General features: G+C 42.0%; 1 protein-coding gene across 10 annotated transcripts in view; it reads left to right on the top strand.

Annotated features, from left to right (window-relative positions):
• XCR1 (chemokine (C motif) receptor 1) overlaps window positions 1-12,015 on the top strand; it is a 49,993-nt gene extending 37,978 nt beyond the window's left edge. For 8 of the 10 annotated variants that reach the window (XM_005877066.2, XM_014548400.1, XM_014548398.1 and 5 more), the window contains 2 exons: window positions 1,702-1,801; window positions 10,788-11,997. In XM_005877066.2, the coding sequence (XP_005877128.1) occupies window positions 10,805-11,830 (1,026 nt within the window). In that variant the 5' untranslated portion in view covers window positions 1,702-1,801; window positions 10,788-10,804 and the 3' untranslated portion in view covers window positions 11,831-11,997. Of the gene's footprint in view, window positions 1-1,701; window positions 1,802-1,893; window positions 2,064-8,627; window positions 8,767-10,787 lie in introns of those variants that run through there. The other 2 variants (XM_014548401.1, XR_001364189.1) reach the window with 2 other exon arrangements.
• The last annotated feature ends 840 nt before the right edge of the window (window positions 12,016-12,855 follow it).

Genomic DNA, 12,855 nt, shown 5'->3' with positions numbered 1-12,855 from the left:
GGGGGCCCCAGCCTGCGAGGGGGCACAGGCCGGGCTGAGGGCCCCCTCCCCGCCGAGTGCACAAATTTTTGTGCACCGGGCCTCTAGTACCTCAATAAAGTCGAACCAAAAAAATAAATCTGGGCAGCTACAGTGGTCATGTGTAGTTGGACCTTGGTCAAGTGAAAGTGAAAAGTGGCCAGGCACCCTTTCCTCTTTTTTGCTAGAAACGGGAAATGCAAGCTGCCTGTTATATAGAAGTAAAAGCGAGAGTCCTTTTCTCTTTCCTCTCTATACCCAAAACTGGGAATCAGGGAACTAAGATTTCCCCTCCGAAATCAACTAGCAGATTTGATGTGCACAGGCTGAGATCGGTGGGACTGAACCCAGACACCGTCTAGAAATAACATGACTGAGAGCGTGGGTACCCCTTGCTCTTCCCAAGCAAATGAACAAGCAGGGGCAGTGCTCCAAGTTCTGCCCGTTGGGAGGCTTTCCCCTCACCGCTGTCCTTCGGGGATGTCCAGCAAGAAGCTGCAGTGCCTCTCCAGTGGATCACCTTTGGGCGGTGTCTGCAGATCACGCAGAACCATCTTTAAACCAGACATGAGTTTTTCTCCTCCTCATTCAACTGGACATAGGGAATTCCTCGTGAGGTCATAGGTGTGTGGCTGGGAGTAAGAAGGCAGTGTAGCAAGCGTAGGGGCCGTGGGCATTTGGGTCACTTCCTCACGTAACTTACTTGTGCTTTCAGGGCCTGCTTGGTCCTGTCTCATGTAAAGGGTGTCCCAAAATTCATGCAAGAAGTAATTTTGATAGAAAACACAGGTTTATAATTAAAAATTGTAAATTTGTTATTGATTCATAAAGTATACAGTATAGGGTTATGTATGGAATAGCATATCGGGTAAATGGCCTCCACAGCTTTGCTGGCACATACACACTCTTTTGTTATTGCCTGAGCAGCCGCATTTTCGAAGAAGAATGGTCCGATGATGCTTCCAGCCCAAAATCCACACCAAACAGTGACATGTTGCGGATGCATTTGTTTCTCAACAATCACTTGTGGATTTTCTGAACCCCAAATGCAACAATTTTGTCGATTAACAAAGCCATCAAGATGAAAATGAGCCTCATCGAAATTCAGCCACATTTATGGAAAATTTCAACAAAAGAGTGCGTATGTGCCAGCAAAGCCGTGGAGGCCATTTACCTGATATACTATTCCATACATAACCCTATACTATATGATTTATGAATCAATAAAAATTTTACAATTTTTAATTATAAACCTGTGTTTTCTATCAAAATTACTTCTTGCGTGAATTTTGGGACACCCTTTATAACACCTCCATTCGGTGATGGCTTGGTAGGTCATACAGAGGTGGAAGGGCTGCTTCTCCTGGCAACAAAGGGGTTCTATACCCCCAGCTTCCTTGGATCTTCCCATATGTCCCCGACCCAATTTTCAGGATCTCTTTTTCCCCAGTCAATGCCCTCACTTTAACAGAAGATACCCTGCAAGGCTGTGGATTTGGTTTGCATTATGATTTGGCCACTGCAGGTTGAGAGGTGGTTTGGTTTTCAGAAATCTTAGTCTCCTGGCCACAGGAGATAGATTTCTTTAAGGACAGATCTAGAAGTTTTCATGTCACTCATGCAAAACTTGAGCGGACAATCTGAAGCCCTGAGCTAATCTTCTTCTTTGCTCACTTTCTCTAGGACAATGGAGAGCCACCAGCCAATGTCATTACACACCTCAGATTGACTAAAGCATCTTAAAGTATCAAATGCATGGATGGTCACCCAGAACCTTGCCTTTGTAAGTATTTGATTAAGAGCACACATTGGCAATATTTTCCCTATCTCTATTGCTACATCACAACAAGATGACAAACTTTTTATCACCCACAGAAGTTTCATCATGCCCCATTGTATTCAAACCCTCTCTCCACCCTCAACCCAGGCAACCACGGATCTGATTTCTGTCACTGAAGATTAGCTTGCATTTTTTACAACGTTCTATAAATGCAATCACCCAGTGTATCCTCTTTCTCACTTCCTTCACTCAGCATCATTTTGAAATTCATCTGTGTTGTAGCACGTGTTAAGAGTCGGTTCCTTTTTATTGCTAAGAGTATCCCACTGTATGGGTATTCCACAGCTTATGTACCCATTCACCTGATGATGGACGCCTGGACTGCTTCAAGTTTTTGCACTATTACAGATATAGCTGCTATGAATAGCAGAAAGAGCTGCTATTATGAACAAAATTTTGTATGGACATTAATTTTATTTCCTTTTTAAAAAATGTCTTTATTGATATGAGAGAGAGGAAGGGAGAGGGACACAGAGAGAGAAACATCGATCAGCTGCCTCCTGCACACCCCCTACAGGGGACTGAACCCCCAACCCAGGCATGTGCCCTGACCAGGAATTGAACGAGTGACCCCTTGGTTCATGGGTTGATGTGCAACCACTGAGCCACACATAGGAGTGGGATGGCTGGATCACATAGGTGTGTGTTTAAACTTTGAAGACTCGGTCAAATTGTTTTCCAGAATGGTTATATCGTCTCTTCAAGTTAAAGCTGTCACCAAATAGCCCTTCATTGATCATGTGGGTCAAAATCTTTGTGTGAAAAGAAATCAGTGTTGAAATGAAATCTTGACATGCTAGTCTGACACATATAATGAGGACTGAACCTCCTCCAGGCGTTTCTAAGAGCGGTCAGAAGACAGATGGAGGGGGACATTCCACCCAGCCTAAGGGGTCAGATACTGTTTAACACCCCAACCCCAACCCTACACCCAATCTTGGAAAACAGCTTGAACCAAGCCATCCTCAAGAAACCTGAGTCCTCGGAGTCAGGCAAGCTGGGCTGAATCCCACTCGGCCACATCACAACAAGATGCAGGATTTGATCCTAGATTGGATCTTGCCTGGAGGGAAAAAGCTATGATAAAGAACATGATTGAATCAACTGACTAAGCGGGAATACCCATGAGTAGATTAGACACCAGTGTTAACTTTCACACGGAATCTACTGATATTGATAACTGCACTTTCTTGCTATTTGACTGTGGCCCAGTGACTTAACCTCTGGGCAGCTCTGCTGGCTCATCCATAAAATTCAAATATGGATAGTGGCCTCCTTACTGAAGTGTTGCTATGAGGTCTAATCAAGTCAGTGGTTGGCAGAGAAATGGATGCTCCCGAAAGCCATGCTTGTCGGTGCAGATCCTCCTGCTAGACAGGCAAGGATCCCAACAGCCTTGGGCTTTTGAAGTTATGGAATCAGGGCCTCCAGAGGGGCTTCTAGGACCTCTGCTCCCTCCTTCCCAGCCTGAACCCACTTCAGAGGACACCTAGGGATACAACTTAGGAGAAGTTCTCTTGCTCCCACTCCAAGGTCCAGATGTCTTACCTGCTACAGATTCCGCCAATGAACGAACGGACTACTTGGCCAGAGGGGGAAGTTCAGAGTATTATACTAACAATAAAGACTTCTGCAGGAAACAAATGAAAAAGCAAGGCCATTTGGGTGACTCCTTGAGGAGGCGGAGACTCTCTAGATCAGCGGTTCTCAACCTGTGGGTCGCGACCCCTTTGGGGGTCGAACGACCCTTTCACAGGGGTCACCTAAGACCATCGGAAAACACATATATAATTACATATTGTTTTTGTGATTAATCACTATGCTTTAATTATGTTCAATTTGTAACAATGAAATTGGGGGTCACCACAACATGAGGAACTGTATTAAAGGGTGGCGGCATTAGGAAGGTTGAGAACCACTGCTCTAGATCATGACTTCATGCAAAAATAACCCGATTGTATTTGCAAAGAGGAACTTGGGAAGGAAACACAAGAAATTAATCAAAGTGGTTTGAAGGAGGACAGGAGAGTAAGGTTTTGCACCGTCTACTTTTTGTTTGTTTTTAGCTTTTAAACTATTGATTTGAATAGAATTTCAAACAGAGAAAGATGGCAGGACTAAGAACAGCACATACAGAACTCATACTGTTGCCACTGTCACTGACTGTTGCTAACATTTTGCCCCACAGCATTTTCCTGTGTGCTTGCAGGCATATATTCTCTCTCTCTCTCTCTCTCAATTACTTAAAAATAAATTGCATAGTCCATGGCTCTTCATCCCTAAATATTTCAGTGTGTACTTCCTGAGAATAGGGATGATGTATTACATAACCACAGCGCAGTTATCAATGTCAGTAAATTCTGTGTTGACATTAACATTTGTGTCTAATCTGGGTATTCGGCTCAGTCAGTTTATCCCATCATGTTCTTTATAACAAGTTTTTCCCTCCAGGCAAGATCCAACCTAGGGTCATATCCTGCATCTGGCTGTCATGTCTCCTTACCTCCTTTAATCTGGAATCGTTTCTCAGCCTTTCTCACAGTGACATTTTTGAGGAATAGAGCTCCCCTCTTCCTTTTTCTTTTTATATTAATTTCTGAGAGGAAGGAAGAGGGAAAGAGAGTTAGAAACATCGATGATGAGACAGAATCATCTATCCTCTGGCTCCTCCACACCCCCCACTGGGGACTGAGTCTGCAACCGGGCATGTGCCCTGACCGGGAACTGAACGGTGACCTCTGGTTCATAGGTTGGCGCTCAACCACCGAGCAACACCAGCCAGGCAAGCTCCCCCCTTTCTCAATAGAGCATTCCACATGTTGAGTTTGATGAGTTGTCATCTTTGGATTTGGGTTATGCCTCTTGCTAGAATAGTGATATTGTGTCCTTCTCAGGACATCACATCTGGAGGCACGTGATGTCCACCTGCACCCTCATTGAGGATGTTAATTTTGATCACTTTGTCAAGGTGTTGTCCAATTTCTCTGCTATATAATTACTATTGTTTAATAAGTAGCCTGTGTGGAGACACTTTAAGACCATGAAAATATCCTGCTTGTCAGTAAAATTCCTCACCCTTAGACTTAGTGTCCATTGATGGCTCTTGCTTGAACCAACCTTCACTATGATGGCTGCACAGTGATTTTCCAACTCCAGCTCTGCCTCCACTTGGACCTGCTGGCCTCCAGTCCTCTCCTGGATGCAGAGCCCTCCCCTCTAACCTGTCTATTGTCTTACTTGCTTTCTTACTTACTATCAATATGGAGTTGTTTCTCAATATGTATCTTTGATTTTGATCAATGATTCACATTGACTCCTGTGACTGTATTTCTGATGCAATAAGAATAATGTGCAGTGACCTGCAGTGACCTTCATAGGGTCACAAATTTCTGTAACTCTTGAAGCTATTGCTATTTCATGTCCTCCTGTAGATCTAACTCTGCCTTAGACTCTGGCATTAATAGAAGGGCCCACCCTCTCCAGCCTAACACTCAAATAGGTCACACTGACTTCAAAATCCAGATTACACCTCCAGTGGCGCAATCGGTTAGCGCGCGGTACTTATAGGTCACACTGACTTCAAAATCCAGATTACATTGGCCCTCGCAAATACATACCCCCCATGACAGGACCTCAGCACTAGTCTTCCTGACCCTCATCTCCTAAAGCCTATTCAGTGCATGATGAGGACCTGACATGGTCTCATGTGTTGTCATCAACAAGGCTGCAGTATTCTTCCTTTCCATCCCTTCATGGTATCCTTGGCCTGCACGGCTACCCTAGGCTGCCCCTTATCACTGCCATGGCTGCATATGTTCCCTGTGAACGTACTGCTCACTGGAGCCAGGATGCTCTCCCCAAGGGCTCCCAACACTGCAAGACCTTTGATGTGAATAAGCCTATGCCTGGTCTCATGTCCATGGGGCTGAGGCTCAAACAGAGCCATCCATATTGCTGGACTTGGTCCCATTAGATCATGAGACCGTGGAGACCTACAGTCAGAAGTTCATGTATTAATAGCAATTCATTCCTGCCAAGGACTCCACTCTGATGCTGATGCCAAAGACCTCTGACGCTGTTCTCTGCCCTGGATCCTACTTTCCCACAGACGGGTCCAGACCTTAACAGTGGTAACCAGGTCGCTGTCCACACTGTGCTATACCCAGGACTGGACTTCTCCTTTTGCATGTTGAGTCGACATGAGGCTGGAACTCAGCCCCACCTCTGTGCAGCCTGACCAATGTTTTAGAACTTTCTGTTTTAAAATGTATATACTGACCCTGGAAAGGAAGAAGTAAAGCCATCTCACTATGATGATGGCATGATTTTACAGAAAATCCTAGATTTATAAAAACAAAACAAACAAAAAAACTAAAAAAACACACACTATTAAAGCTAGTAAAAGATGAAGAATATAAGATCAATATATAACAATCAGTTGTATCTTTATACTCTACTAATGAACAATCTGAAAATAAAAGTAAGGAAACAATTTCATTTACAACAGCATAAAATTAAATACTTAGGAATAAATTTAAGCAAGAATGCATGAAATTTGTATATCAAAAACCACAAAACATCATGGGAAAAAGTTAAAGAATACCTAAGTAAATGCAGTGTTCATGGATTGAAAAACTCAATATTGCTAAGATAGCAATACTCCCCAAATTGATCTACAGGTTCAATGCAATCCCTATTAAAATTTATTTTCCATTTATTGATAGTGTCCTTTGACCCACAATAGTTTTATAGTATTAGTTCTTAACAATTGGGCCCTTAATCCATTTTGAGTTAATTTTTGTATCTCACATGAAGTAGGAGTCCAAATTTATTCTTTTGTATCTGGTTGTCCCTGCAACATTTGCTAAAAAGGCTAATATTCTCCCACGGAGTAGTCATGGCACCCTTGTTGAAACCACTTGCAATCATACTCCATTTATCTATTTACAATCTTAAACAGAAGAATACAGCTGGAGGCCGCATACTTCCTGATTTCAAAACTTACTACAAAGTTACAGTCATCAAAACAGTGGAATGCTGGCCTAAGACAATAATGGAATATAATTAAGAGTTCAGAGCTAAAACTGAAAAACTTTAGGCAGGAAACAGGTACAAATCTTTGTGACTTTGGATTAGACAATGGTTTTTTAACTATGACACCAAAGCCACAAAAAACAAAAACAACTTATAAATGTACCTTTATCAAAGTTAAAAACTTTTGTGTGTGAAAGGACACCAGCAAATAATTAAAAAGGAAACCACAGGATGGATAAAGTTATTTGCATATCACATATCTGATAAGAGACTGGTGTCCAGAATCTATATATATAAAAGCCTAATATGCAACGTGTCCCCTTGGGATTTTGACTACCCGTGAGTTTGATCACTCACTATGACGTGCACTGACCAACAGGGGACGGCATGGAATGAAGGGAGGCCCCGGCCAGCAGCCAGCAGCCTAGGGACCCTACCTGTGCACGAATTTTGTGCACTGAGCTTCTAGTATATAAATAACGCTTTTAAGAATAAAAAGCCAAATAACACAAAATTTTAGAAAGGCAAATGTTCTGAATAGATACTTCCCCCAAAAAATACCCAGTAAAGTAAATTTCCAAATGATGTGGAAAGATACTCAACATTGTTATTCATTAAAGAAATGTAAACATAAATCATAATGAGTCATCATTTCATACCCTATCAATTTTTTAAAGGAAGGAAACTAACAAGCATTGGTAAAGATGTGGAGAAATTGAAACACTCATACAACATTGGTAGGAAAGTAAAATGGTGCAGCTTTGTGAAAAACAGTTTGGCAATTCCTCAAAGAGTTAAACATAAAGCTACCATACAATCCGGAAAGTTCACAACCCAAGAGAATTAAAAATATATGTCCAAATGAAATGTGTACATGAATGTTCAGAGCACCATTATTCATAATAGCCAAAAAGTCAAACAACCCAACTGTCCATCAACTGATGAATGGATAAATGAAATGTGGTTTAACCATACAATGGGATTATGCAACCATTACTTAATCAGTTATTTAACCTTAAAAAGGAAGTACTGACATGCCACAACATGGATGAATCTTCAAAATGTGCTAAGTGAAAGAAGCCAGACACAAGAGATCACATATTGTATGATTCCATTTACATGAAATGTCCAGAATTGACAAAACCATGGAGACAGAAAGTAAATTAGTGGTTGCCAGGGGATGGAGAGAGGTGGGGAGTGGGATTGATTACTAGCAAGCATGGCATTTCTTTCGTGGGGGGTGGTGATGGAGATGTTCTGAAATTGGATAGTAATGATGATTGTACATTGTGAATATTCTAAAAACTTCTGAATTCCACAATTTAAAATCATAAATTTTTGCCTGGTCAGTGTTGCTCAGTGGTTGAGCATTAACCTATGAACCAGGACGTCATGTTTCCATTCCCGGTCAGGGCACATGCCTGGGTTACAGGCTCGATCCCCAGTAGGGGGCCTGCAGGAGGCAGCCAAACAATGATTCTCTCATCACTTGTTTCTATATTCCTCTCTCTCTCACTTCCTCTCTGAAATCAATAAAAATACATTTAAAATAAATAAATAAAATAGTGAATTTTACGTTACATGAATTTTATCTTAATTTCAAATAATCATAATTATTTATAACCGGTACATTAATCAAATACAATTTTTGATAAAATAAAAATACAACTTAAAAAATACATTATCCTTTAATATCCCTTCTAACTCCAAAATTACCTGAACCTACCCTTGATAGATTCCAGGTAGGAAGCCTGGTGGTGGGAGGAGGAGGGATTAGTGAAGACTCCATCTCCCACCTTCCTCCAACCTACTTTTGGTTTCTCATGAGAAGCACCATTTCTGCCTGAGACGCATGGAAAGAGGTGTAGATATAGGTGAGTTCCTTTTAAACTTATGTTCTCCTCTAATTTTAACAGGAATTCTTAGACTTTGGTGGCCAGCAGAACCACCTGATGAGCTGATAAATGTGCATATTCCTGAGCCTCCCTCCAGAGGCTGATTCCATGGGTCGGTGCATGGTGCTTGGAGTAGAACTGTCATATATAACACTTTTCTTTTCCTTATGCTAAAGAAAGTAGAAGGGATTAATTGGTTATAAGTTTTTATGTAAGGTGTGGTTGTTATTGGTAGTTAGATAATTTAGAACTGTGTTTCTCAATCCAAAATATATTGAGGACCAGAAAGATAAGTTTACTAGGGTTGAGGAGGCCAAGGAGATGGGGAGGGAGAGCAATGACGGGCAAAGGGGAACCAAACTAGAATGTAACTCAGAGTGGTTTAGGTTCTGGCAACATTCTCCTTCATATTCCTAAGGCCTCCCGGGCCCAGACTAGGAGTACCTCTCAATTTTTGAGTAAATGAATGAATGACCAACAGAAAAGTGGAGTGATTTTTGTAGATGCCCAATATCCCCTTTATTTTTAATTTGCTGAGAGTTTATGTCATGAATGGGTATTGAGTTGTGTCAGGTGCTTTTCTGCATTTATCAAAAAGGATCATGTAGTTTTGTCATTATTCTGGTTAATATGGTGAATTATATAGATTATTTTTTAAAAGAACAATTCTTTTTTAAATCGATCATTATTGATTTCAGAGAGGAAGGGAGAGGCAGCGAGAGATAGAAAAATCAATAATGAGAGAGAATCATTGATCGGCTGCCTCCTGCACGCCCCACAATGGGGACTGAGTCCACAACCCGGGCATGTGCCCTGACCTTCAGAATTGAACAGTGACCTCCTGATTCATAGCTCAACACTCAACCCTGAGCCATGGCAGTCGGGCAGATTAATTTTTCAAATATTGAACCAATCTTATATTTCCTGGATAAAGACCACCTGGTCATGGTGTATTATCCCTTTTAAATATATTGTTGGATTTGATTTGCTAATATTAGGTCAAGGGTTTTGTTTCTATGTTCATGAGGAAGTTTGGTCTGTCATTTTGGCGGGGGGGGGGGGGGGGGGGGGTGAGGGTTGCAATATTTTTGTCTGGTTTTGGTATCAGGATTGTGCTGGCCTCATAAAATGGTTTGGGAAGTATTCCATCTTATATTTCAGATAGTTTTTATAAGATTCATATCATTTCTTCCATAAAGTTTCACAGAATTCACTAGAAAAGTCATCTAGAGTTTTCTTTCTGGGAAAATTTTTTTATATAGTTAACTAAATTTCTATAATAAATGCAGGACATTTCAATTTGCCATATCATTTCATGTCTGTTTTAGTAAGTTGAATTTTTTAAAGTTTTTTCCTATTTCATTTAAGTTGTTGAATTTAAGATAAAATTAATATATTTCTTTGTTATTCATTTAAAATCTGTAAGATCTGTAGCAATCACCATTCTTTCATACCTGCTGTTGACAGTTTCCGTTCTCTGTTTTCAATCAATCTAGCTAGAGTTTTATTACCTTTACAAATATTTTTCAAACAACCAGATTTTGTTTTGTACATTTTCTCTCTTTTATTTTCTATTTCTTTATTTCTTTCTTTATCTTTATTATTTCCTTCCTTCTACTTACTTTGGGTTTAATTTGTTCTCTTTCCAGTTTCTGAGCCACCGATTTTAGATCATTGATCTATCTTTATTATTTCCTTCCTTCTACTTACTTTGGGTTCAATTTGTTCTCTTTCCAGTTTTTGAGCCACCGATTTTAGATCATTGATTTTTAAACCTTTCTTTTTTCTAATTAAAGCATTTAAAGCTATAACATTTTCTCTAAGCACTGCTTTAGTTACATTTCATGAATTTTGATATGTGCTACTTCCATTATTATTCAGTTCAAAATATTTTACAATTTCCCTTGTGATTCGTTCTTTGACTCATAGAGTCTTTAGAAGTATGTTGTACTTCCAAGTTACCGAGGTTTTTCTAGGTATCTTATTGTTATTCGTTTCAGATATTCTCAGTGTCTAGATGGAGCCCTCAGGCATCCCAGAGTCCACCACCCCTTATGATTATGATTCGCAGAGCCTTTTGTGTGAGACTCAGACCTTCACCTTTGCGACCTTCAACACCACCATCCTGTACTGCCTGGTGTTCTTCCTCAGCCTGGTGGGCAACAGTCTGGTGTTGTGGGTCCTGGTGAAGTATGAGAGCCTGGAGTCCCTCACCAATGTCTTCATCCTCAACCTGTGCCTCTCAGACCTGGTGTTCTCCTTCCTGTTGCCTCTGTGGGCCTTGGTGTACCACTGGGGCTGGGTGCTGGGAGACTTCTTCTGCAAGCTCTCCAACATGATCTTCTCCATCAGCCTCTCCAGCAGCATCTTCTTCCTGACCATCATGACCATCCATCGCTACCTGTCTGTGGTGAGCCCCCTCTCGTCCCTGAGAGTCTACACCCTCCAATGCCGCGTGTTGATGACCACAGCTGTGTGGGCCGTCAGCATCCTGTCCTCCATCCCCGATGCCATCTTCCACAAAGTGTTTGATCCTCCAGAATATTCATCAGAACCTTCGAAATGTGATTATTCAGAACTCAAGTGGTACCTGGCCTCCGTCTACCAGCACATTGTCTTCTTTCTGCTCTCCATGGCGATTATCCTGTTCTGCTACGTGGAGATTCTCAGGACTCTGTTCCGCTCGCGGTCCAAACGGCACCACCGGACAGTCAGGCTCATCCTCACCATTGTGCTGGCACACTTCATCAGCTGGGCTCCCTACAACCTCATCCTGTTCCTGCAAACACTGTTGAAACTTAAGATCATTCAGAGCTGCAAGGCCTACTGGCAGCTGGATTATGCCTTGCTCATCTGCCGTGATTTTGCCTTCTCCCACTGCTGCTTCAACCCAGTGCTCTATGTCTTTGTCGGGGTCAAGTTCCGCAGACACCTCAAAAGTCTGCTCCGGCACTCCGGGCTCTGCCGGTCACAGACGCCCAGCCTTCCCCCGTTACCTCACTCCCCAGGTGCTTTCCACTCTGAGGGCGCCTCCTTCTATTGAAAGGGAGTTTGGCACTGCAGGTTGAGATGGACAGAAGAGATGGAGGGGGAGCAAAGAGAAGTGGTACAAGAAAGAGCATTGCAGAAGGCACAACACTGGGGATGCTACGGCTGCAGGGGTGGGAGATGAAAGAAATACGTTATACCAGGAGGTCCTACTGCAGAAAAGGGGCTCCCTGCCTGGAAATTTTATATTGCCATCAAGAAAAACATTTCTTAGATTCTGAGTTTATTATTCATTCCTTCATTTATTCATTCATTTAGACATGGGTTTGTTATCATTGCTTAGTTCAGAAGGTTCTAAAACATAAAAGGATTCCCAGAAAGGAGCATCCTTCAAGACTTGAGGAGAGGCTGAAACTCATGTGTGATAATTGTGCAAATGTAGGCTGCTGGCAAGACAGTCTCTCCCATTCCTGACTGTACGGTTGTCCCAGCTAATTTTAGAGAGCATTCTTCAGTGATGACTGGATGAGGACAAAAGTACCCGCATCCTCAAATCTGGAATCTAAAAACCTACAACTGGACTGGAGATGTGTTCTGCATCATAATTCCAACTTCTAGCATATGTAGTCCATAGATCTTTTATTGAAAAAAAAGAATGAATTCAATAAGTGCTGCCGTCTGCATGAAGCAAGTACTTGGAGGATATAAAGATAAACAAGGTACCAACGTCCAGCTCCGAAGGCCCAGGCTTGCATCCATCTTGGTGAAGGCAGCCAAGGTGAAGATTCCTCCAATATCTCATTCTCTCCCGGTAGCTATTGATCTGACACTTCAGATTCATCATGTTCCACCTGGAATGTTCTCCTGCTTGGTTGATGGCACCAGCTTCCCCCCGGTTGCTCACCCTCCAAACCTGAGTCATCTTCAAGCCATGCATTTTCTTTCCCTCCACTCCCACGGCCAAGTTCTATTGACTCTGCCTTCCCAGTGCCTCTCAGAGTTGTTCTCGCCATTGCATGGTCATGGATTCGTCCCCAATGGCCTCACTTCCTCAGCATCTTCCTGCTGCTCATCTCTTTC

The sequence above is a fragment of the Myotis brandtii genome, unplaced genomic scaffold (assembly GCF_000412655.1).
Source record: "Myotis brandtii unplaced genomic scaffold, ASM41265v1 scaffold506, whole genome shotgun sequence".
Classification (NCBI taxonomy): domain Eukaryota; kingdom Metazoa; phylum Chordata; class Mammalia; order Chiroptera; family Vespertilionidae; genus Myotis; species Myotis brandtii.
The sequence above is the reverse complement of the archived record's forward strand: the minus strand, read 5'-3'. Positions and strand labels throughout refer to the sequence as shown.